The sequence below is a fragment of the Anoplopoma fimbria genome, chromosome 8 (genome assembly GCF_027596085.1).
Source record: "Anoplopoma fimbria isolate UVic2021 breed Golden Eagle Sablefish chromosome 8, Afim_UVic_2022, whole genome shotgun sequence".
Lineage (NCBI taxonomy): Eukaryota > Metazoa > Chordata > Actinopteri > Perciformes > Anoplopomatidae > Anoplopoma > Anoplopoma fimbria.
Genome location: NC_072456.1, coordinates 20306050 through 20332717, shown reverse-complemented (window position 1 = coordinate 20332717; position 26668 = coordinate 20306050). Strand labels below are relative to the sequence as shown.

General features: G+C 42.3%; 1 protein-coding gene across 3 annotated transcripts in view; it reads right to left on the bottom strand.

The window, feature by feature from the left end:
- Positions 1 to 3912: 3912 nt before the first annotated feature.
- Positions 3913 to 26668, bottom strand: part of tle5 (TLE family member 5, transcriptional modulator) — a 37015-nt gene continuing 14259 nt past the window's right edge. For 2 of the 3 annotated variants that reach the window (XM_054603171.1, XM_054603170.1), the window contains exons 3-8: positions 23319 to 23407; positions 18901 to 18964; positions 14635 to 14679; positions 9144 to 9206; positions 8244 to 8318; positions 3913 to 6736 (exon numbers count right to left, since the gene is read on the bottom strand). In XM_054603171.1, the coding sequence (XP_054459146.1) occupies positions 6509 to 6736; positions 8244 to 8318; positions 9144 to 9206; positions 14635 to 14679; positions 18901 to 18964; positions 23319 to 23407 (564 nt within the window). In that variant the 3' untranslated portion in view covers positions 3913 to 6508. The remainder of the gene's footprint in view (positions 6737 to 8243; positions 8319 to 9143; positions 9207 to 14634; positions 14680 to 18900; positions 18965 to 23318; positions 23408 to 26668) is intronic. The other variant, XM_054603172.1, reaches the window with a different exon arrangement.

The following is a 26668-nucleotide window of genomic DNA, read 5'->3' as shown; positions in this document are numbered from 1 at the left end:
CGTTTGGATATCTGGATTTCCCACCAACCCACGAACTGTAAAATAAGAGAACCCAGGCAGTTTTTTTGGTATGCCTAGATCAGAAAACAAGTGATTTAACAAGCCATTCAGATTTGGCTCCCCTTCCTCTGACACAAGCAGGCTCATTAGAATATACCACCCCACATCCGAGTACCTCCACCCACTGCTTGAGAACTACCTCAGCAAAGGTGCACTATATTTATCCATGCAAGCCAATCAGAGCAGACTTTTTAGAGGTGGGGGCTTAAAGAGACAGTCGCTTCAACGCAGCGTTTCAGACATAGGGTGAAAACAGGTATATTCAAACAGACAGTATGAAAAAAATAATGTTTTTTGATCATAAAAGCATGTAAACGTGTTCTAGTAGAAACCCAAAATACAAAAAAGATGAGCATGATATGTCACCTTTAAAATAAACAACAGTGCCTATGTTTATTATAATGAAGAACAGTGTGACTCTATGATGCGTTTTTAATAATTTTTGGACAACAGTGAATATCTATGGCACAGAGGAATAAGCTTTATTAGTAGGATAAATTCATTGTCGGATTTGGTCTTTTCATGGGATTTGTTGACAACAACCAAAATACAGAATATGATCAGTGCTAACCTTTAAGGTGCCGCTAATTAAATAACTCCAGTGTGATCGTGGAACTTCTTTTATCTTTTTTCCACAGGCTGTAATGTGCTCTATAGAAAAAGACTGGATGAGAGAAAAACCTCCCCTACGCTGCCTCTGCGTCGCAGCTTGTGAGGAGCGTGTGAATCCTCAGACAGAAAGAGAAAAAATAGGGCACTTTCATATTTATTCAAGTGTCAGATCCAGAGCTGTCTGTAGGGAGAGCGAAAAGAGAGAGAGAGAGAGAGAGAAAGGAGGGGAGGAAGAGGGGAAGGAGGGCTGCAACCACAGGAACTCTGAGGTTTCACAAGCCTGCCTTTTCTCTTTTTCTATCTCTGAACACACACACAGTCAGGAATACACACTCATGTGCCCGCATGGACACACAGAGGGAAAGGCAAACAGGAGGGAGCGAGGGAGAAGGGAAGATAAAGAGAGTGAGGAGGAGATAGAGGAGGAAGGATGTGCTGTCATTCACACTTAGAAAAGAAAAAAACAATTAATAAAAACATCCTCTGCATGTGCATCAGTCTGCCTATCATCAGTGTGTGTGTGAATGAATGAGCTGTGAATTCAACACGCCAAGTTATGTCTCAGGAGTATTACACCGAGCATCTAAATGAGGATTACATGCAGGTGCCAAACAGGCCGTGATCCACCGTTTCTACGAGATGTCACATGAATTCTGGGTAAATGCGGCGCTGAATAGATGAACCTTCATCAACGCAGCCAAAAGAACAGGAAGCGCCCCTCTTCAATGTGACACGCAAACGCTGAAGCACATGGAAGAATACCTCAGAGCAATTACCTGCAGGGTTTTCAGAGTGCAGGTGCTCGTAAACGTAAATCAACAGTTCCTCCTGGTGGATGTGATGTGAACTACAGGAACCCTCAGGCAGTCAGAAGGAGTCAGAATTCATCTTTCTGTATGAAACTAAATAAGTTAAAGTTACTTTGAGGAACGTTTAACTTGTTTATGAAAACAGTCTCAATTTGATACTGATGCCTATATGACCTTCATAAGCAAACAAGACCATCAGGGCAAAGATTGTCTATTTATTTAAAGTTATTCTTAATATAAATAGACTCATCCAACCTTCGACCTGCAGTCAGAAGCTCCGGTGGGAGGAGGAGAGCTAAGCAGCCAGCAGCATTTAGTCTCCTCCACCGGCCAGAGAGGTTTTCTAAAGGGACTCTGGTGTTTGGAAACACTACCAGCTTTGTCCACAGGGACCGCCAAAATCATCACAAAATAAAAGTTCTATGTAGTAGCTTTAAATCGTGGATCTGGTCTAGTCATTTACACCTTGTTGGGTCTTATGATCTGAAGACATGTCCGTGCCCAATTTCTGCCGTTGAAAGCCAAACAACATCATGAAAACTTGCTTTATATCGTATGCTATGAGATTGAGGAAAAAAACGATGAGAACCTGGCCTGCTTCCTCTACAATTGCCTAAACAGCTGAGCAACTCCACACTGCTGAGGAGGATTGTGTGTATTGACCAAAATCTCCAGAGTAGCCACTAAATAGATCTTCTGATGAGTTTGCAGTTCACCCTTTAAGTATTTCAGATTATTTTCCAACCCTTCAGGCGGACGTTAGTTTCCAGTCATTTTTACTCGGTTACAAAAATCAGTTTTTTGAAACTTAGCTGAGATTTTTGTCAAAGCTGATTCCCCAAAAGATTTAAATAATGATTGGTTTGATGTGTTGGGAAAAGAAATTTGAGATTTAGCTGCCTAAAAGGTTTGCAATGATGAATCAACACATCTTAAAACAACCACAAGCAAAAATATGGATGTTGTCAGGACAATATGCATTTGGTTGTTTCAAGCATTACTGTCGGTTAAGACGTTAGACTGTTTCTAATGTTGCACTTTTCCCTGCTGCCTCTGCTTGAAACTAAACTAACATGAATTTATTAACCACTGCAGTGTGCCAAGACGACATTTAATAAAAGGAAAAAGGCCACATCCGATTTGAAATCTGATAACGAAATTCTGTGGGCAAGCTTTCAAAAGTGCAGCTCACATTAAAAAACTGTTTTACAAATAATTGACTTCACTGCATAATGCACATGCGCTTATCTGTGATATTCAACTCATGAGTTCATAGATACCAAATATTTAACTGTGCTGCTTAAGGTTTGAGATACAGCCGTTTTCTTATCATACTCTATTTAGAATTTATGCAAAAGGGACTAAAATAAAATGAAATATATGGAATAAAAAAAGTATTCCCTTAATGTGTCCAAGATCTAAATGTGGTGTAATAAGAAATGATGAGATGAACTGGAACCAATATCTGCCAAAATTTGGGACGTTAAAATAAATCTTATTTGGCTCACTTTGCTAAAAAAGCAATGTGTTTAAACACTCAGAGGATGCAGCACTCATCTTTTAATGGGGGCTTTTTTTGCCTGGACGGTCACCCTAATAAAGTTCACCATAATACCTGCGGTTACCAGGGCGACTTAAAATAAAAGGTTAATACAGGGGGGTAAAATGCTTTTACAGGAATCAAAGTCGATGAGTCATTCAGTCACAATAAAGACCTTCTAACCATCGACCACACAGGCATTGAAAAAGAGACACAGAAGACTTTCTTATGATTTGATTGACTTTATTTGTAAGGCACCAGAAGTCCTTCCTTACTGCAGAACATTTCATATTATTTATAGTAAATGTTTGATGTACTTTTTTAATAGTTTCTTTTTTTTGTTGTTGTTTCGATGAAGCTATGATTTCAGACACAAAACATTTTTTTTTTTGCCAAAGTACACACTTTCAGGTTTTACATTATGCACAAAATAAGTATTTAAAAAAAGACCTTTACAAAGCTCAAAACGCTTACAATGCTTCACGCTATGGGGGCAAAAAGTCGGGAAGGTGGGATGTGGCGTGGGAGTAGAGGGCACGGGGGTCAGAGAAGAGAGGAGGGGTCAAAGGGCAAAAGGTCAAAGTACTGCAGTTTCCCCCCTGGTGTCACATCAGTTTTGTAACACAATAGCACAAGAATCATCCAGGACAGACAAGAAAAAGATGCAGCTATATACACATAAAGCTTTCTATGTATAACTGTATACAGAGGCAAGCGCCTCCAACTACTTGAACAAATACATAGAATTTAATTTGTATGTTTATAACGTCAGCTTTGTAACTCTCGTTCTAGTTCATATTGATTAATATTTAAAAACAAACAGGAGGGGGAAAACAGAACGAAACAAGTGCATCGATCACAGAAAAGTTTGAACCAAACATTCTTTTGAAAAAAAAAAAAAAAAAGTGTCTCAACTAGAAAGAAATCAATCTTGTTTCCCCGGCAGACATGCATTGATGCGTGTGTGTGTGTGTGGGGGTGTGTGTTTGCTGCTGTGTCCACACGCTCTGCATATCACTAGGACGACTACAGTATGGAGCTAGACACACACAGTATGTGGGAGGACGATGTGCTGCAAGCTTAATTCACAAGCAGATTAGCATGTTAGCTTTAGTTGTAGAGAGACAATAACCCGTTTCATCTCTGTGCATCAAACCTGTACAACTGCTAATACACACCAACAATGAGCCTCATCGAAGGAGTCGTTCCACCAATGTCCCCAACAGTATGTCAAAGGGTTTATTCTGAATGCTGTTACGTGCAATTTGTATATTTCTGTCCTTTCTAAAACAATATAAATGTGCTTTATCGTCAATAAGCCAAAGATGGTTTGGAGTGGCGTTTTCCCAAAATTCAAGGATTGTTTATTTTCACACGTCACATCAATTCATTCTCACAGTGTAGCCGTTAAATCGGAGAGAGGAGACTAAGAAAGGGTGTTTGTTTCTGTGTCTGTATGCATGTGTGTGTGTGTCTGTGTGTGTGTGTCTGTGTTTAGGGGGTTCGTAGAACAACAACTTCATACTTTGTCAGGCTGTCTTCAGAATCAAACTGTGTGTATTGTACGTGGCGTTTAACAGGACGCCCTCAAATGTGGGAGTTTCTTTGAACAATTTAGTTGACATTTTAAACACAGCCAGAGTTTGCTGACGTCACATTATTCCCAGCATAGTTTCACCAAACTTCCACCTGACGAGCGGCCTAAGCAGACAAGCTAATTGAAAACAGGGCCCGTGAGGCTGAGGGGGAGTTTTTACTCATCGGAGCAGCTGTGGAGGACGCTTTGTGCTTCTTCTGTGTGATCTGATATTATTTTGTAAGGTCATGGAAATTTCCCGCTCGGTATTGTACGTAGGTGTTACACCGGCTGAATTATGTAGTGTTAGTCAAACGTGACAGATCTGTACAGCGGATCAAAATGTACCGTATTTAAACCAGAAATCACAGAGGGATTTAAAAAAAAGAAAAAAAAAGGGGGGGTCCAGTTGTGTCGCTGAGATGTTCCTTAGAAGAGATCAAAAGGCTTTTTCCTCAACAACTGCATCATGACCGACTCTGTAACGGACCGCATGCTGAGCTTAACGTCACCAGTCTAGTCTCTGTATATTACGTCTGTACACACAGAGTGGATGAATAAGCTATTTCTCCCCTTTGTGACACAGACTTTACTCTGTCATTGTCCTGTCTGTTTATTTTATTTATTTGTTTAAGCTCTGAACCCATCGAGGAGGAAGACACACACTGCCCTCTGCTGTCAAACACGCAACATGCACACTCTCTCTCCCCTCGGTGCCTGCTGGGATATTAGTGCACATTAAAGATGCAGAAGGTTTAATGGGAGGGTGCAGGAGTCCAGCAGCATCTCTGTTCATTTAACTACTGAAGCAAATGTTGCCTTTCGGTTGAGGTGCGGGTTGGATGTATCGTACCTAACGCTCCTCACAGGGTCAGGAAAGGTTGGCCATGTAGAGGTGGATTACTACCTAAGGTCGGTTTGTTAACTACCCTGATGGATCTCAGCAGGAGGTTTGCTCTAAGAAGGTGCTTTTCCTTTCTTAATATAAATGTAGGATTATACACAAAACCTCTAGTGTCAACTGGAGATGTCTTCCCAATATAACAATCCTGCTGTAAAAGCAGAGGTTTTTTTGGTTCGGACTTGTGTGTTTTTGTGTTTGTGATGTTTCTCTCTTCAGCCACGAGGACACGAGGGCACAATTTAAACACTTCTCTGCTCCACAACAATCCACCGTTTAAACTCAGAGCCAACTTGTATCTTGGAATGAATGCATGCAATCTCGACTGCCAAAAAATATCAACACTACGGATCTCCGTCAGATCTCTCTGTTGGGAAAATGAAGTTCGTAGGAGTCCTGTGTTGTGTTGTGTCTGAATAGTATAACAGGTTGCCAGAGAATGTTTAGCCTGCGGTACGGTGCGTTCAGTGTCACAGATGAGTCCTGCATATCAAGGACCGGCTTAGAACAGAGGCAAGAGGTGGGTGCGAGTGGAGGAATAGAGTTATGGAGAAAGAAAAAAAACTGAAACTAAACAGGAATAAGAACTGAGAGACAGAGCGACAGGAAGGCAGGAAGGAACAGAAATAGAAAGCAGTACTTGTAAAAAAAAAAATAAACACAAAATAATTGAAGCTCAATCACATGCGGGAAAAAAAGAGACAGTATTTAAAGAAAAGACACGGGAGACACTCTGATGGCGACAGAGAGAAGGGAGGGTAAAGAAATAACCTGTGTGGTAGACATGAAGCGAGCAGGACTAGTCTGGCGTTAGGGGACCGGAGCCAAAGCCCTCCCAGTAAAAGGAGGTGGTTATGGGGTCTGTATCTGGAGCTGTGTTGATGGGATAGAAGCCCATGTTAGCTAAGGTCAGAGAGAGGGAGACCAGGGGAGAGGCTGTAGACCAAGGGGGGCTCAGATCTAGGGATTCAGGTCTCTGGACAAAAACGGGGCTGCATTGGGGACACCTTCTAATCAGACTTGTCTCCGTCCTCCTCGCGGTGGCTGTCAACTCCTTCGCGTGAAGCTTTCTCCTCCTTGGCCAGCTGGGCTTGGGAGGCCAGCAGGGAGGAGAGGGAGAAGAGACCGGAGGAGGTGGTGACGGCGGGGAGGCTTGGCTGGCTCAGGCCCAGCGGCAGGGGGGTCATGGGCAGGGCCAGGCCCTGGAGCTGAGACAGCTGGTGAGCCTGGAGCTGCTGCTACATGGAAGACAACCAGACGCAACTTAGGCACAGCAGGATAGAGCCGACACACAAATCACCACAAAACACTGAGGGGAATGCAAAATCTGCAATGCACAGACCCATTATACATCACAAATTATGTGTAACATATAACCCCCGAGGCACGGCGCTAATAGCTCAGCCACAAAAGGATAGATGGAAGGCACATATCAAAGCTAAAATACATGCTCGGGAGGAGATGGAAAGTCTGCAGCACACATAACTTATTTATAACAGATGCAATTTTCAATCTATATAGCTCGAAGAAAAGAAGCAAGAGGGGAGAATAGTGTACAAAAATGAAAAAAAAAACAACAACAACAACCTGTCTTACACTTAAAACTGTCTTACAGAGGACACAAATGCTCCAAAATATAACACATAGAAATACCATGGGATACACACGTTACATTTTAACATATAGAAAGACACATTGTTACTGCCAAGCCTCATCATTTTCATCCCTCCCTGGTGTGGTCACACTTGACGTCATGACACATCAGTGGGTTGATGTTATGACAATCCTAACTGATTTATTATTAACTGTATCTAAATGCCCCAGTTTGCACAAGCTACACCTATAAAAGTTAAACCAGAGCTCATATGCTCCATGTCTCTGGGGTGTATATGATGTATAAGTATGATATTAGCAGCTATGGAAGAAAAATATACATAAGCATCAGAAAATTAGGCTTAGGCTCCCCTATGCTAAGAAGAGCAGCTCCAGTCCTAAAAACAGGCCTATGTAGACCAGCATCCTCTGTATCTGAAGCAGCAGACACAAAGACAAAGGCAAGGCGCCTCTTTGAATCATGCATCACACTGATGGAGTGGCTAAGCTAGCTAACACTAGACCCATAGTGAAATGATGGAGTGGCTCAGCTAGCTAATACTAAAGCTCTGGTAAAATGATGAAGTAGCTAAGCTAGCCACTACAAGGCTTACATTGATAAAGTGTAGCCGGCTAACATTAAGCCCCAGAGATGAAGGATTTCAGCTAGCTGGCTAATGCCCCCTCCGTATTGATTCAGTATTTAGCAAGCTAGCTAATCCTGCTATTTTAATGATCAAAGTTGCGCCCATTTTGTGGGGGGTGGGGGGGCTGGAGTAGGGATGCACCGATCGGATCCATGACTTAAACATTGCTTTGCTTGCTTTGTAAAACAAAACATAACAAACAAATACATAGATATAAATGTAATGTAATGTTATTTATCAAAATAAAGGTTTCCAATACCAGATCAAACCATTGTCACCGATAACTGTTCCAGCTGTTTGAGTCAGTATCTGACCAAAAGCAGTTAAGGAAGGGCAAATTTAAATTTGTGTGTTTTAAAATAGAGACATTTAATATTTCAAACTAAAAGCCAGTAAATGAAGGTCATTAAAGAAAACAATACAATTAGTGAGAAGGATCAATAATTGTGCTTTCTAGCCATCATAAGACCCTCAAGCGGGGCTGCTGGGGGCTGGAACATCATACCCTTATGATGGAGTTCATCTCTGGGGGGGTGACCTGCTTGGCCCTCTCTATGGCTGCCAGGACCTGCTGCTGGTGCTGGAGACGGCGGGTGGGTGGGGGTGGGGGTGAAGGCGAGGGGAGGAAAGTGAGAGAGACAACAAAAGCGAGACAGAAACAAGGAGAGGAGAGTTTGGGAGGGGGGGGAGAGAGGTGGAGAGGTTAGATCAATATCAATAGTCCCCAACAGAGACCGACAACCCTCTATGGTGATGCATTCCCCCCCCCCTCCCTCCGGCCATTCTGCTATTCATCTAGTCATACACGCACACACACACACACACACACGCGCACACACACGCTATCCTTGTGTGACATCAGTGAATGGATGGTTGGCTGGTGTGCTGTAATGGGTGGAGGTCAACGCCCTGGTGGGCAGATAAGAGCATGGCTTATCTGAATCACACAACCATTTATCACGCTGACACACACAAACACACACATGTATAGGGGAAAGGAGAAGAGGGAGGTGGAGGAGATGGTGGAGGAGGAGGGGGAGGAGTCAGTCAAAAAAAGGGAAGGGGAGGGAAGACACTGGGAGGACAGATTGAATATGGCAGAGGAGAGTGGGGGGAGGGGGAATAAAGTGAAAGTGAGTTGGAAGAGGAGGGCGGGAGGCGAGTGATGATGAATGACGGGAGGAGAGAAGTGGAGAGGAGGGAAGAGAAGGAGGGAGGGATGCTGAGCGAGGGGGGTCGAGAAAGGTGGAGAGGTAATGAGGCGGGAATGAGGGTGATCTCATTCCAGGATGTAAGGAAACTGTGCGGAGGGTCAGAGGGTGTGTGTGTGTGTGTGTGTGTGTGTGTGTGTGTGTGTGTGTGTGTGTGTGTGTGTGTGTGTGTGTGTGTGTGTGCGTGCGCTTACCTCCTGAGACAGGTAGGGGAGGACTTGTGCGCAGATCCCGTTCAATCTCTTCACTATCTCAGCCTGCGGAAAAGAGAGATCATTGAGTTGATGGGTGATACAGGCGTTACTCTATGTTTTAGTTGTGTGAATAAATTCCCTAGAAAAGACCAAAGCCACATCACCCTAATCCTGCCTTCCCTTCATTGGCTCCCTGTTTGTTTTACAATTGATTTTTAGATTTTGGTCGGGCCCCAAAAATACATAGCAGAAATGTTGACCCCTTATGATCCAGCTCGCAGCCTTAGATCCTCAGGTGGGGGGCCCTTCTGGCTGTTCTAAAGTCGAGGCTAAAGACTAAAGATGATTGTGCTTTTGCCATCGGGGCCCCTCGGCCTTTGAATGACCTTCCTGAGGAGATAAGGCTCGCAGAACCAGTAATCTCTTTTAAATCACTTCTTAAAACCCATTTTTACAGACTGGCTTTTATACGATATCGCTTCAATGCATTTTTTCTAAATGATTTGACTATGTTATTCCACGTATGTGTGTCATAATAGACGCCGCATCCGGTTCACCTATCAACGTACTCTTCAACTGTAAACATGGCCATGAGGGATGATGTGAAAGATAAAGAAGTTGTCTCACGGCCAAGTCCAGTCAAGCATTAGTCCGCCCACACAGGTGTTTTTCCTGATTTGCCCTCATCTCAGGACTATGTGGGTGTGAACAGACTGTGCGTGATTGACAGCTCCCTCACTCTGGTTAGATTTGTTGCACCATTAAGACGAGCCAGCGTGACGTTTTGCTACGTAGCAGCAAGGGGCGGAGAAAACCTCTAAAATGGAGTGCAAATGGCAGATTGTTTATGTTTTTAAGAGACGGTGCCCTTTTCACAAGCAATCAGCCTCAATAAGTCATGTGAAAGGTGTTTATTACTCATTATTGATTTAATGCTTTTGCTTCACATCCACTTATGCTCTCATCAAGACTATCCTGATCCTATCCGGAGCGCATCAGTTTTAAAGCCTTATTTTGACATTTCAGTTTTAAAACGCACAGAGGTAAAACATTCATAAATAAATATATAATCAATCCATTTTCAGTTTTGGTCTTTTCATGGGAATTGTTGACAAAGAAAAAACTAAAAGTACGTCACCGGATTCATCCTTTAAACCCTTGTGATTCAAACCACGCTCATCAGTATGGGAAACATCTGCTATGACCTTCCCAAACTGGAGCACACACATCTTGAATCACACACACACACACACACACACACACACACACACACACACACACACACACACACACACACACACACACACACACACACACACACACACACACACACACACACACACACACACACACACACACACACACACACACACACACACACACACACACACACACACAACACCAAAATCCCTTTATTCACCTCATTAATTAAGTTGCTTGTACTCTATACTCTTTCTCAAACTATTGGGCACACACAAACACACACACATACAGTAACAATCCCCCTTGCAGGCGCACACACACGCACGCACACACACACACGCACACACACACACACACTTTCCTGTTTCTCCTCTCGCACATTCTCTATCTTTCTCACATGCAGGTCTATTATCACATTTGGTTGGTAATCATCCAATCCGTCTGAGATATGCAAAGCAGCAGTAATTGTGTTAGAGCCTAATTCGTGGCACGATGAGGAGAGAGGGGCCCTCCTAACAATCATTAGGCATGCAGAGCACAGCTCCCCATCAAGCGCCTCGCTCCTATCCTGCTCATCATTACACATACACACTCCCTGACATCTCTAAAATGTCTCTCTAAAATGTCTCTGCGGGACTCGCTCCATGCTAACTATGGCTCTTCCTCTTTTTCAGTGCCCTTTATGCCTCTCTCTCTCTGTTTCTCTTCCTCTCTCCCTTTTTTTCTCTCCCCAACCCAGCCTCTGTTTCCTCTTTTATCTGTGCTCTCTATTATCCTCCTCTCTGTGTCTCCCTCAGCTTTTATCTGTCTGAACGCTTCTTCTTCCTCTTTTGTCCAGCCTTTACATTTCACTCTGCTTCTTTCTAGCTTTCCTCAAGTGCAACTGGAGCACACATTCACTGACGAGAGCGTTGTATGTGTGCAAATCAAAACGCACATAATACAAAAAAGTGGGATAGGGCACAAACACAGCAAGGATGTTCAAAAGCATTCATTTCTGATGGAGATGTTTTTATGCCAATTTTGAATCTTTGTCTACATTAACCAATCTTATCTTTTAATCTATGTCTACATTATCTTTTGTAATTTGAAAACAGTAGACTCGCAGGGAAAGCAAACATGGATACCGTAACGTGTTCAAGTTGATTTAGAATGTGTTTTAAGGAAGCGTGGAAGGCCGCCCAAACAAACCTAACATTTCACAGACTTCCTCAGGGAGTCTGTCCTGCTTTTGTCCCTGAATGAGCTTCCCTGTTTGAGTGTGTTGTGCTACGGCGCCCTGCCATGAATACAGCCGGATAACATACTTCATCATTTTTGAAGTACCCTAAAAAGATTGAAAAACCTATAAAAGCTCCTTCCATTGTGCACAGTCACAAAATACTGTTACGCACCGTTATTATTGCACTACATTTAATTGACTATAGTAGCTTATTACTTTGCAAATTCGGATTTTAAATACAAATATATGATGATCTTAAAAAAAGATTAATTTTATATAGATTTAATTAGCAAAAATGAATTTAAAGTAAATCCGTTGAACTCAACTCAATCAGCAACATCATTAAAATGCTGCCTGAAAGTTAACACATCAGTTAATCTAATAACATGATATAAAAACAATAATAACAGTAATAATAATAGTAATATTAATATATGATAATGTAAAACTTTGACCGTGGACATTGGACCAACGTCCATTCTGCCTATTGAGTACTTTTGATAGTCATACATTTGCTTAGAAATGACTAAAACTAATAATCAATTATCAAAATATATTTTTCAGCTCTACTACTTTTACTTATGGATCTAGATACTTCTACCACTACACCCAAACAAGAGCATCGAGTCCAGAGGTCTTCTGCAGTTCAACCTATAGGCACAAGTCCCCTCATTACAGATGTATACATTGGGACTCGGGAATACTGTACAGTGTGTGTAGTGACAATTGCTTTTACATTATTTAGACAAACAATGAAAGCTCCTACACTGTATACAACGTAAGCAAAACATAGAGGAAGAGTTATGTTGTCAGGCAGCAGGACAAACATCCAAGACTAAACATGGAGGGAAAAAAACAAAACAATGGAAAAGACAAAGAGGGAATCAGCTACAACGCAGCTTCATTCAACATATTCCCAGTTCAATCCACGACTCAACCTTGCTTCTCTTCACCGAGACAAAACAGGGAGAAACAGAGAGAGAGTAGAGAGTGAACGGAGAGAGGAGAGGCATTTTTTGAATTGAGTGGGACAGAGTGATCAAGAGGGAGCAATTGAATGTGTGAGAGTGTGAGCGAGAGAGAGAGAGAGAAAGAGAAAGAAAGAGAGGGAAATAGAGACAGAGGTGGAAAGGGAGGAGGAGGAGGAGCAGAGATGGAAGAGGAGGAGGGGGGCTGTGCACAATAGGCCTAGACATGAATGCTCCTCGACACTCGTTTCCACACATCCCCTTCAATTTCAACTCTCTAATGGAACTAGAGATTCTCCGCACCCACTCATACTGTGCACAAAGCAAGTACGCACGCGCACGAAACGCACGCACACATAAATATACAATCGTATGCATTTATAGAGGGGGACACATGGACATTTTTTTTCTTTTTTTAAATTGCAGACATCCAATAGGACAGTTCATGAGCAAAATTGTGTGACAAAAATCACACAAAGACTTCTACGCACGCACGCACACACAAAAACACAACCACACTTGTGACTGAATTTCATTCCTGTGAGATAAAGGAATAGGGTGGGATGATCTGCACACATAAGGCTCAGTGTGTGTGTGTGTGTGTGTGTGTGTGTGTGTGTGTGTGTGTGTGTGTCTGTGTTTGTCCCGCATGCATCACAGCAGTCTTGCTGCCTCAGAGTTTGTGTGGGTGCATATATGTGAAGGTCTTTAAATCATGGAAGCTGCTACTTCTGTGCGTGTGCGTGTGTGTCCATTTGTCAAAGCATACTCGGTTCTCCCAATATGGCTGTCAGCGTGCGCCGTCAATCATAAGACAGTGTGCGTGTGTGTGTTTGTGTGTGGGGAGGGGAAGCACCAGACGAGGTCACCGATAAGGGCCGGCCCTTTGGAGGCCCATCGCTCTCTCCCTCCTACAGGCTGAGCATAAATTACTCCCCCAGCTTCAGAGACACAAACTGTATGGATATTGGCTTTTCACCCCTCCGCTGCCTTTTCTTTTCTTTGTCAAAATGGCCATCTGATTCTAGCTGGTATGTCTTCACTGAATTTGAAGATTTTGGGGAATGGGCTGCTCCTATAATTCAATGCTGGAAAACATCACTTTATCATTTTGGATTTGTTGCCACATCAATATGCACAAACTAAAATAAACTTTCCAAGACATGGAAATGATAAACTTCCCCTTCCTTATACACATTCCCATGCTCCCCATCACTGAGAACTAAAATTGATTTGGCAACAGCAGAAAAGCTGCTACCCCCCACCCCCCGGGAGCCTGCTTTTCTACCCATAGCCTCAGGTGACATCATTCAAATGTCCCTGAACACTCCCAAAGTGAAGGGAGATTATCTCTGTAATTCACACCTGCCAATCAGTGAGCTGCAGGTGCACAGTGGGGAAATGGGTTTGGGAATGCACAGCTGTGTCTGCATCAACAGAATAACAACGTGAGGGGTTTTCTTTTGGACGTTCAAGGTTCTGAGAGTAACATTTTTTTTAATTTTTTTTTTGCAAAGGCAAAGTCACTGGAAGCTGGAACACCTCCAAGGTTTTGATGGCCATGAAGGTCCCCCATCAGTATGAAAAACAGAAATTGATGGACTGCATTGAAGGACTGATAGTCCTTGACAGTTTTTCAAGTCACCAAGTTGAAAAAGATGCTGTCTGAACTACTAATGGTTGGAAGAAGTAAAAAAAAACAACCAAAAAACAAAATCAAAGAAAAACTTTGTGTGGTGCTGTGCTCCTGATTCCGACAACAAATTGCTCTGAAATTGCAGCAGCTCTAATTTGTGGCTCTTGCTGGTTTCTCCATGAGCACATCAAAGGGAATATTGGCTACCTGGTGGGCCGGTGCCTAGGAGAGAAGTTATGCTAAAAAGAAAAGTGATTTCCCGCTCCCTGTTAGCACCAAGTTTAGTGAAAAAGCTTAACTCATGTTTCACTCATAGACTTCTCTTTGGATTCTCCCTGGCAACATCATCATTGGTACTGTAGTATTAGCAGCCATTTGCCAAAACAAACTTACAACAGGTTTATACGTCGTGTGATTGGGACATGTTAGAGTTTTTTCTTAAAGGATTTAACGTAGACTCACCTGTTTGTGCATCTCAATGTTGAGCCCGTAGGACATCTCGTAGTACTGGAAAAGAGGAGAGAGTAAGACAAAGTGGACAAGTTAGAAAAACACAAGCATCAAAAATCTTTTCACAGACAATCTGGTGCACAGGAGGTCCGAGTTAACACGTTATTATGGAACTTTTACTGTGAGTGTGACAAATCGTGTTCAACCACTGATGCTCATTTGGAAAACACTAAAATTAAACTTTAATTGTCTTTTTCAGCTGGAATTCTCAAAAAATATAAATTCATGATTTACAAATTGCTAAGCGCTGTTAATGAAAAAAACAAAAGCTTTAAATTATCTTAATCCAAATCTTTGTCAAATAAGCAACGCCGCCGCCACATGGCGATCAGATTGAATATGGTCAATCTTAATTAACCACGTTTGGACGATGTGAAAATAGAAAAAAAAAAATCGCCCAAACCTACTAAACATCTTTGACATCTCAATAACTCTAAACGTATTCGAACCACAAACACACCTCCATACACGCATATAAAGAGAAGAAAAGACACACGGCTACAAAAAGGAACTAAGAGAGAAAAGACAGGAGTAGAGAAAGAGCCTCTGAGTGTGTACGTGTGTGTGTGTGTGTGTGTGTGTGTGTGTGTGTGTGTGTGTGTGTGTGTGTGTGTGAGTTCAGTGTTAATGAGAGGGCCACCCTCTAGGCGTCAACCCTGTTAATCACCCACTCTGTCTGGGGGGGGGGGGGGGGGGCTGGCTCTGTCACTGGAAAACAAACAACACACAGATCTCTCACGTGCACTGCACAAACACACGCACGCACGCAATTTCCTTCACTCGCAACACTCACTCACGCGCACACTCAATTGTTGTTTTCTGTTCATGCATGTGCACACACATTCATAGACACACTAAACACACACACACACACACACACACACACACACACACACTCTTTTTCTCTGTAGCTGCTCGCGCCCACACGGAAGCTCCCTAAAGTAATTACAGCGCTGGGGAAATGGAGGTGCTGCCGCTGGCCGGGGGAGTGGGGCAACCTGATACGCTATTAGAGAAGGAGTGGGGGGAGGGGGCTGGTTCTTGTGGGGATACAAGGCCGGGCCTGCCCCTGATGGAGTGGAAGTGCGATTGAAAGTGTGCGCGTGTGTGTGTATATGTGCATGGTGTGTCTCTGTTTGTGCGCGTGTGTGCATTAGGAGTGTGTGAGGGAGGGAGGGAGGAGGGAAAAGCCATATTGCATTCATAGTTCAATTTTATCGCAGCATTTTGAGCTGAAGCTGAGGACGGTTCAGGCCGAGGAGGATCCCTTTGTGTTCCAGAGGAAAAATATTTTGTCTGAAAAAACAAGGCGCATATAGCCTGATAGTAAAATACATTGCAGATTTGTTTCGTTTGTTCGTGTTGCCTCCGCTGTCTCGCTGAGTGACAACTCCACAGGTGACTTCAGATTTTTTGTCGTGGTAACCAGCAGGCAGCTGCGTTTTTAAAGAAAAGGCAGCAAACAGGAAAGCTGTTACTGAATGTCATTTTCTTTAACATTCAACATTCTATTTAGGTTTTTCAATGAAGCTTCAAATGTCTGTTGTCATATTTTATGACATGATAACCCTAAAAAAAATCTGTGGTTTTAAATCTAAAAAACATCTACACCACCCGTCTCAGATGGTTTGGTAGCATGGTTTTTTGTTTAGCATAGCTCACTTGTTTCCTCCACTTTATGTTAATGAAGAGAATAACTGGCACGTTTACTGACAGGCAAAAAGCCAGGAAATAGGTCAGAGTGACAGTGTGGTTTACAAAGACGCCCCACTGGAGTTTACAGCATGGACTGTTTCACTTACACACAGTGAGTTTTGAATTTTTCAGGTCGCAATAAATTATTATGAATACTGGATTTTGCTGAATTTAAGGGGCAAAATCGTACACAGAACAGCAAATGATTGTGCTTTCCTGTCCAAATGTGTGTGTGTATATATATGTATATATATATATATATATATACATATATATATATATATATATATATATATATATATACATACATACATATATATATATATATATATATATATATATATATATATATATATATATATATATATGTATGCATGTATGTATGCATCTGTGTCTACGGATGCTATCAAGCCGACAATGACTGTGTGTGTTTGTGTTAGATCGTATGCACTGCACCTGTCTGAAACACACAGAGAGGAAGTGTGTGTGTGTGTGTGTGTGTGTGTGTGTGTGTGTGTGTGTGTGTGTGTGTGTGTGTGTGTGTGTGTGTGTGTGTGTGTGTGTGTGTGTGTGCTGCTGGCTGATGGTGGAGAGAGCAGTGCGGCGGCACAGATTAGATGAGATTAAAGCCAGTCAGAGGATCAATTAGAGGCAAAACATCAGACGGCAACACAGCCACGGCCAGCAACAATGAGATTAGCCCTGAGGTGGAGCAGAGAGCAGGCGAGTGTGTATGTGTGCATGTTTGTGTGTGACTGCGTATGTGTGGAGAGAGACGGGGGTAAAGAGAGGAAATGGAGGGGGTTGGGGAGAGATATTGCACATATACAGTCCCTCCAGACAACAAAAAGGGAGAGAATAATCAAGGACAGTTGCAATTTGTTGCAACTGTGGTGTTATCTTTGTAGCTTTGGCTCACGTTGGTTATGTTATCTTTGCCTGAATCAGTCAGGTTTACTGCCAAGTAGGTTTTCACATACAAAGAATTTGCTTTGGTGTATTGGAGCATAACATGAACACAGTAAAATAAATTAATTTAAATTAATCGGTGTCCGCTAGTCCTGACATGGCAGATATGAAATTTTCAAATAGGAATGATTTGCTTATCTTTGATTAAATATCTTTCTAATTGCAAATATTTCTATCCCAATAACCATCCCATTGTGGACTTTATGGCGCTATAACAAAGTCACCTGAATTCCTTCTTTGCTCCTGATGGACAACAGTCATGATTCCTTTGGCCGCTAGAGGCCTTTGTCACTTGAACGTAAACAATTATAATTTTAGGGCAATTGTGAATTTTTTCTTGGATGGACATTCTCGGTGTAACTGGACTGCGAGACCACAGAGAAGCTTACAGACACTAGAGTCCTTCGGTTAAGGCAACTTCCAAGCCTGCTCTATTTCAAAAGATCCACATCTTTTCAGTGTTGTAAGCACTCTCAATCCATTACACTTAGATAATCTTCTGTTACTTCAAAAGAAGCTAGAGAGTGGTTGCAAGTAAATTGCACATTTCATAATTTGTATAAAAGGCAGAAGACTAACGTACGATTCAAAATATTGACTTTTCAAATAAAAAAGGCTTTCTATGCTTTGTCTTTTTGGTTTGACAGTCAAATAGGCTGCCAGTATTTTTTCATATTGCAATTCAGTGAACTGAAAACACAAGTTTTGTTTAAAAGGACATTGTGTAGGATTTGGAGGCATCGAGCAGTGTTTGCAACCAACTGAATATCCATTTGCTCCCTCCGACCTTTCCAAGACTGCGGTAACGTTAGCTGCCATCCCTCAGAGGCAGTCTTTGCCATAACAACACTACTTTAGGAGCAACAAAAGACCATGGTTTTGCACTCTGTGGCTCAGGTTCCTGCAGTGTGGCCTTTAGATAACATGAAAATGCAAAAGGCTCTCGCAAGAGCCAGTATATGGTTTGTCCGTTCTGGGCTACTGTTGAAACATGGCGATGCAACACGGTAGAGTCTGTGAGGAGGATCTGCACCCTACGTAGATATGAGCGGCTCATTTTAAGCTAACGAAAACACATGGATTCTAAGTTCCAGGTGATTATACACTAATGTAAACATAATTATAAATATCATATCACATTGCTGTTAATGAATCCTCAGAAATGCTAAACACTGGCCCTTTAAAACATATATGATTGTCAGCTTGTGCTTCCTGACCAGTCTGACCTGCGTTTAGCAGCGGCTTCTCATTCCAAGATCTAAGCAATTTTCTTAGTGTGTGCAATTTTAGTGAGTAGTGTACATAGAACAGATGGACAAAGATATGAAACTGCAAGCAAAGATACATAAAAGAATAATTGCACTGAGAGAACTTGAAAGAGTATTAAATAACAGAGAGAATAGAACACAAGAACAACAGTAAAAAATGTCTTTGCACATAAACAACATCTTTATGTAAAGAAATCTAATATTACATTAGTCAAACAGACTGTGGCAAGAAGACAAACCATCAACTCTGGCGGAAAAAAAAAAAACCACACACAGCTTCACTCACCATGATATAATGGCGCTGCATCTCTGACTTCTCACTGGCCAGCTTGTCACACTCGAGCTTCAGACTGAGGAGAGAGAGGAAGAGGAGAGTCAGGCTTTGTTAGTCAGCTCGTGTTCTCTCTAAAGTGCTGACACCAGGTGACTTCTACCCCCCCTTCATCATCATCATCACCAATGGCCCTGTCATCACTTTCATCATCACTTCAACCCTCATCACCACCTCCCACCTGCATCATCATCATCAGCACCACCACTTCCATTGTCATCATCTCGGCTACCATTATCATCTTTTTTTCACCGTTGCCGCCCCCGCCATCATCATTAGCGCCGTCGTCATGCACACCTTTACTAGTCACACAGCGGTTCCACCGAGCTTGACAGGGTGTCAATTGACATGAGGAGGTCAAACTGAACTCTAGACGCGGTGTCGAGCCAAAATGTCTGCTTTCTAAAATCAGAGAAGAGGCAGTGGAGTAAAAAGTCTAAATATAGTGTTGGGAGCGTTTCCTGCGACCCAGTCCCTGTGACAGCCATTAGCTGTAATCATGTCAGCGCTGATGTCACGCGAGGCGACAGGACAAAGGAGGACGCGTCAACAAGTCACCCAGATCGTCAAATGAAAAAGACAGAGAGGGAAAAAAAAAAAAAAAAAAAAAAACATTCCCCTCGATGCCTTTTGACTGAAGCAGCCAGTTACGGCGTGCCAGTCTCAGAAGGCATCACCCCATGTGAGGACAGGATAAGACTCAGATCAAATAAAGATATGCACAGGCACATGGTGGATAGTCTCAGATTTGGGATAAGTCTGAAACCTGTTTGATGGTGTGTATATTTATGCCGGGATGTTCTTCTCAGCTGTCTGCGGGAATGACAGCTCGATTACAGCGAGCGCTGGCTGAATCTTCATCGCTGTTAGTCTTAACTGGCAGACTGAACACAGTGTTACACGGGGGCCAATAATGTCACACACACACACACACACACACACACACACACACACACACACACACACACACACACACACACACACACACACACACACACACACACACACACACACACACACACACACACACACACACACACACACACACACACACACACACACACACACACACACACACAATTGTGCTTCTTCTATAATTATCATAGCAGCTGCAGTGTTAGCTGTGGTTAACTTCAGTTCCGGTTGAGTGATCATCCTTGTTTATTGGACATTATGAGATTATGATGATGATGGACATTATAACAATGAAACATATATAATGAACTATCTTATTTGATATTTAAAAGAGTTGAGTCCATGCTTGTGCTTGTCAGTAGAAGTTGAACACAAAGATGATTTAATAATCAATCTGAATAACTCTGTTAAAGACTACAAACTGAACATAGAAGTCAAAGTAATAAATCTGGATTAAACTCAAAGTTTTAATATAGGCGTACCAAAATAAATAATAAATAACTCAGAAGTTATTCTGGAACTGAACATCAAACTAAATAAATCATTTTGTCTGCGATTATGATGTGCTTTACGCCGTTTAGTAAACCTTTTTTTTGTCCCTCAGAATTGTATCATTAGTAAGTAGTGTATGTACTACATAGTACATAGTTGGGATATGTCTTATTTAATTATCATTGCCGATGTGCTGTTCTGTGGCTTATGACTGGTCAGACACGAATACCAATGCGCTAAAGCAGTTGTTTCCTGAGGTCGCAAAGGTTCAGCCAGCTCTTTCAAACCAAAGTGGCAGAGAAAAAAATCGTGTGGAAGGTTTTTGGAGTTTTTAAATGTAGTGGAGAATTGCTTTCTGGAAAAATATATCTGATGTTTGCTACATTGAAAAACGTATATATTCTAAGTTTGTCACACATTTATATGTTGAGGGCTTACGCCACACATTCACCAATTTATCAGAAAGCCCAGGAATCTCTCCAAACTCCACTCAGAAAAGACACGGGTGTAGAGAATACTGGCTGCATGTGGACTGTCCCACCATGCCACCCAGTTTAGAAACTTTTGCTTGAAATATTTATTCAGAAATCCTGTAATGACCTAGAATGTGACCGAGCACTCACGGCGCTCCAAAAAATTATTCAGTTCACTCAATACCAGAACCTCTTTTCAAATGTAACAGTTATTAGCCCAATATCATCTGATCTGTTCTGACCTGGTCACTTACTTTGATCAATTATCTTCAGAGTTGTTTTTATTCATTCTTAAATTGATTGAGGTCAAGCAATGGCCTCATATGCCATCATCCTTATTTAAAACTATAATTATCTTTATATGCAGAACAATCACAAATCATGCTGTAATAGTTCCGCCTAACACCAGATGCAATCAAGATGTTTTGGCTTCACTTTTGGGGAGCGGTCATGTTGTCCATCTTAATGTACAGTATCTGATGGGAACACAGTAAGTCCACTTTACAAGATGTTCAAGTTTGCTTATGCCTTAGCACCTGACTGATTCCAAAACAGTCATGGGGGGATGGAGTGTGCTTTTTTTGGGGGGGTTGGTGGGCAGATTTCTTCTGCCACCTATTCTTGTGTGTGTGTATGAGCAGCCTCCACTTATCCAAAACGCTCCCCTTCCCTCCTACATAAAACCCTTCCTGCTATCCCTGTGTACATGCGTAGGCTGTGTGGTGGGTTGTCATGACGACAGGCACCCCCTGCTGCCAGCCTACCTGGGATTGGCTTTGTGCCTCCTCTGATTGGTGCTGAGCAGCCCCCGGGCCTGCACCGCTGCTCTCAAACGACACTTTGATGGAGTTTTATTGCCGATTCTTCCGTCTCTAAATCGCTCCTGCTGTCATCTTTATTTTGATTTATGTATTCCCTGATCTATTTATGCATGTGAACGAGGGGAGGGGAGAGGAGGATGGGGGGGGAGGCGGGTAGAGGAAGACAGCGACAGCTACAATGCTTGCTACTATACCCGGGGGATCGCCTGCGGTACATTTGCCTTTTAAAGGCTTCAGCAACAGACATCCACGGCACAGCAGCAAAGCGCTACAAAGCCTCGTCTGTGTCTCCCAAGTCCCCCCCCACCCAACCCACCCCGGCCCAGCCCCCTCCTGAGTCAATAGGCACTGTATGCATGTTCTGTATGCTCAGACAAAAAAGGTATTCTTTCAACTGCGCCCTGGCTCTCTGAAGAGGGTTAAACGGTGCTGCTCACCGTTGTGGGAATTACAAAAACCAAAGGCGAGGAAAAAGCGGCGGCGGGTGTTATTGCTGCTTCAGAATCCTCCGCAAACAAGAGCGATCAGACCGACGCGGGGATTTTGCACACAATTTGTCAGGCTTTCATCTGCCTTCGCCTGTCTCTGTGACCGACAGAGGCAAGCCTCTGGAAGGTTCTGGGGAGAACAGGTACAGAGGAACAAACCGACCTCCTCAGGAAGGAAGGCGGGCTTCAAAGACTCCCCTCTCACAAAGAGGATCTCTCGCTGAGATTCAGACCCCGTGGCGTCCCCCCCTCTTTAAAACTGCTATCAAACAGATCAGTTGAGGTCGAGCCAGGCACTTTGGAAGTGCCTCAGACTGCTGGCACTGTAGCGGTATTTAAGTAGTAAAGCAAGATCAATGGGCGAGGGTAAACAAGATTGATTTAGGTATGAGTCAATAAAGGATGTTGCCTTTATTGAGGAAGAGTGGAACAATGGCAGACGTCTTCATTTTATCACACATGACTGGTGTGTCCCTAAATGTCCAGCAAAGTTTTATCATTCCAAAATGATTTATTACATTTTCTGGGGAAAGATAAACATAATTTGGTGGCACACAAATTGGGGAAGTAGAGACTGAGAGAGTTCTCAGAGTGTTTTTTGTAGTTTTGAGTTAAGAAAGGAACTATTGATGTCCGGAGGAATTTCCTTGAAAGACCTGCTACATTCAAAAAATTAATTAATTCTTCATACATGTTGAATTTTGTGCGTGCCTGTAGACAAACACACAGTTTTGCACGTTATTCTGATCTGCTGTGCACTGACCAAAAATAACAGTGGCTTAGCATCTAATAGGAATGCATTAATTGGTGTACCAACTGAGCGCTCTCTCTATTTTACCTATAATTTGTGTCAAATTCTAGATTTCTTTCCAGGGAACTTCCTAGGAAAGATCTGTTAAATAAAGAGCGGGATAGTGTCCAAGATTGTGACAACATTATGTGAAATTATGTGTGGAACAAGGCCATACATTTACATCAAAACCTATTTCTGGCCATGATATGGCCGCTATACTGCAGCTCCCATCTGCAGTTTAACACTGTGGCTACTGTTACAAAAATGTGTGCAATAAACGAAAACTCTAAGTGACGCATGTATAGCCTGGAGATATGCTTCTTAGTTCAAAGACCTGCTTCTCCTTTGTATTTGCGTATCTGTGTGCATGTGGAAGTGTTTCTGTTTGCACCTGTGGTATTGTGCTTGGAGGAACTGGAACTCATCCTTGATCCTGTCACAGGAGTCAGAGGTTGTGAATTTCAGCTGCTGCGATGAAGCCTGCCAAAGAAAAAAAAACACAGGAGACAAAAAAAAGTTAAAAACAAGTGAAAACACAACAGGGATGAGAAAGAGAGCAGAAGAGAAATAATTAAAAACACGAACATGAAATCAAGCAGTTTTCTATTTTTACGCAGTCCAACGGGTACGACATTACTAGGAAACGGGTTGCCAAGTGTGTTTCCACACACACAAGGGGCCAAATGCATAAACCCATGTGTTGATTCAAGACTAAAACTGCACAAAAAGCAGAAACATGCACACCCATTGTTTTTCTGCCAGTTTTTAAACCCCAGCGTTTGCACTGCTCTGTTATATATCTCAATCACTGTGAAATTCTGAGCCTGCACACAAGCCTAACCCACACACAGACACAATTAGCCATAAATGGATGTCGACACACCCCTATTTAACCTTCTATAGACATAACCCAGACTCTTTCTGTCCTTGGTCTGGCTCCGGCAGCGTCTTCACGGTGCAGAAGCAACTTAGAGAGTTATTACCCACGGCCATTACGAACAAAAGCATATGTTGCGAGCCATAACAGCCCATTGAATTATATTCCAATGTGTGTTATTATTCCAAAATGTCTTTTCCAACATTCAATTGGGGTAACGTGAAACTACATGCTCATGCTGGAACCTTTCTTGCTAGTATACATTTTATTTTAGGGAACTTGGTTGAGATCACGTTGAGTCTTTTGAGGTGTTGAAACGATTTAGCTCCAAATAAAAAGTATCTTAAATTCCTACATTGTGCCATCACACTCAACTGCTCACTCATAGATGTTCTTGTTGGGAAGTTTTTAAATCGGGTAAGGGAACGTAATATACAGTACCAGTCAAAAGTTTGGACACAACTTCTCATTCAATGGTTTTTCTTTATTTTTATTTTTTTCTACATTGTAGATTAATATTAAAGTCATCCAAACTATGAAGGAACACATATGGAATTATGTGGTAAACAAACAAATGCTCAACAAACCAGAATATGTTTTATATTTTAGATTCTTCAAAGTAGTTGATTGAGAAGGTGTGTCCACACTTTTGACTGGTACTGTAGATAAAATCTTTTCTCACGATACATATACATTTAAATTGTTCAAGTGACATAAAGTATGTTTAAGGTCAATTAAAACATTATACCTTTATAAAAAGTTATGGTACCTTTCCACATTAATGCAAGAACAACGAAATAAACAAAGGACTATGGTTTTCTTTCTAATCATCCCAGCTCACACTACAAAAAGAACAACAAATGCAACTCCTGCCACTTTTGTCTTTTCTCTATTTTGTGCTATGAGCAGAGCACAGGTGTATCCTTTGTTTAAGACTTTTTCGGGACCCGTGACGTATGAAAGAGGCGCAACACAGCTGGAACATACACACATTGTGAATTGAATTAAAATGAAATATTTAAGTTGTCAAGAACACTGTTATGCTCATCTGACAGATCATAAAATACAGCGGGAGGCTTTAACAAAACAATGGACAGATGGTGCAGCCGTGCCACACGTCATATTTAATTGACGTCACGTCCGAAGCGTGGATGTCTCATTTTGTTACATGCCTGTTGCCTCCACTCCTCTCTCTCCTTGTCTCTCTTCTTTGCCTTCTGCGCTCGCATCTAAGGTGTTAGGGACTAAGGTGTAAGGAGAGGAGGCGTGGAAAGGAATTGAGGATGTGCAAACGGAAAAATGAGAAGAGGCCCCTGTGTGTTGCAGAAATGGGGATTCAACACTAAGCCAAGGCAAACAGGGCAGGGAAGACATTTAAAGTTGGAATAAGATAACAGAAAAACTGAAAAAAATTCAGAGTGGGTTAATATACAGATTAAACGATTAGTCAATTAATGTATTAATGTATTGTCTTTCAAGCAATAAATTTAAAGATTTGCTGATTACAGCCTCTCCAAAGTAAGGAGTTGTATATGGTAGTCAACCCACTATTTTGGGGTTATGGTCTGTTGGGTAGAAAAACAGCAGATCTGAAGACGTTACCTTGGTCTCTGGGAAATGATGGTAAGCACGTTTGATGTTTTCGTTACATTTGATACATTTTTTATTATTAATTATTCAAGAAAACAGTTTGGACATTAATTAATAATGAATGTAATCGTAACCAGATTGTTTTGGTAGTGATACCCCGGTGTTTAATTTGGTCCTGTGTAACACGGCACTAGCCTAGTGAGGGTTAGAGGTTCATTATCATAATTTGGCCAAACTTTGAGTGTTCACCAAATGACACTCATGTCATGTCAAAAAACACTTGGTTTGGGCCTCCCACAGCGAGCTACACCACCGCTCCGTCACCTAGCCTGGATGTTGCTATTAGCCCTTATTGTAATTCTGTCCACACTACATTCCCCAGGCAGCAGTGGATGGCCTGGTTGTATGTTAGAGCACGGCAAGCATCAAACCCAAATAGGGACAAAATCTCATTATTTCTCAGCAAGCCGCATAATGGGTCAGGTGGGGAAAGAAAAAAGAAAAGAAAAAAAGAAAAATCGACATTTTCCCACTACGATCGAGCAGGCATAAAAAACCATCAGAAATCTGATTGCAGCACTTACGGGAAGCTAGCCTGCCGCTGTTAGGAATGACCTGTCGCTTTGTACCCTGCTCCCCACAGCATGCCGCTCGGCCTCATTTTTAACTACAAATAGGCTGCTCCGCATTCACAGAACCATGGCCAGAGAATATGCTAAGCGACAGGATTGCTTCAGGTTGCAGGAATGAACCTGCTTACTTCAAAGGCTGAATTAGTTTTTTTTGCTTTCTAGCTCAGTAGGCAGTGCTTTGCTCTAACATGGTTTAGGGTTAGGGATGAATTCTTTGTGATCCCTTCTGGGGTAAACATTTATACTATTGGTATTATCTCTATTTGGACATCAAATGTAATAGATTGGATTGTGTTACAACAAGCATTAAGGTTGGAAGACAGTTAGGAGGTCAAAAAACCAAAAAGAAAACACACACACACACAAACATTCCAGCAAAACAGTGACAAGCCCAGTGACCTTCGCCAATACACGTTCAAATGTCATGAGAAGTGCTGACATTGTCATGCTTCCAGCCGACACAGAAGCCACAATCCAAACAAACCAAGCCGCTACTGGGAGACCGAGGCTCCGACTGTAAAGCAGAATAACCTTTTCCATTATCACTCCGGCCAGTATGGCGTGGACCCAACTCTGCAAACAACCGCTCGGATATATGGGTCTGTGCCACACAGAGCCTGTGTCAACACAAGGCACTTAGCT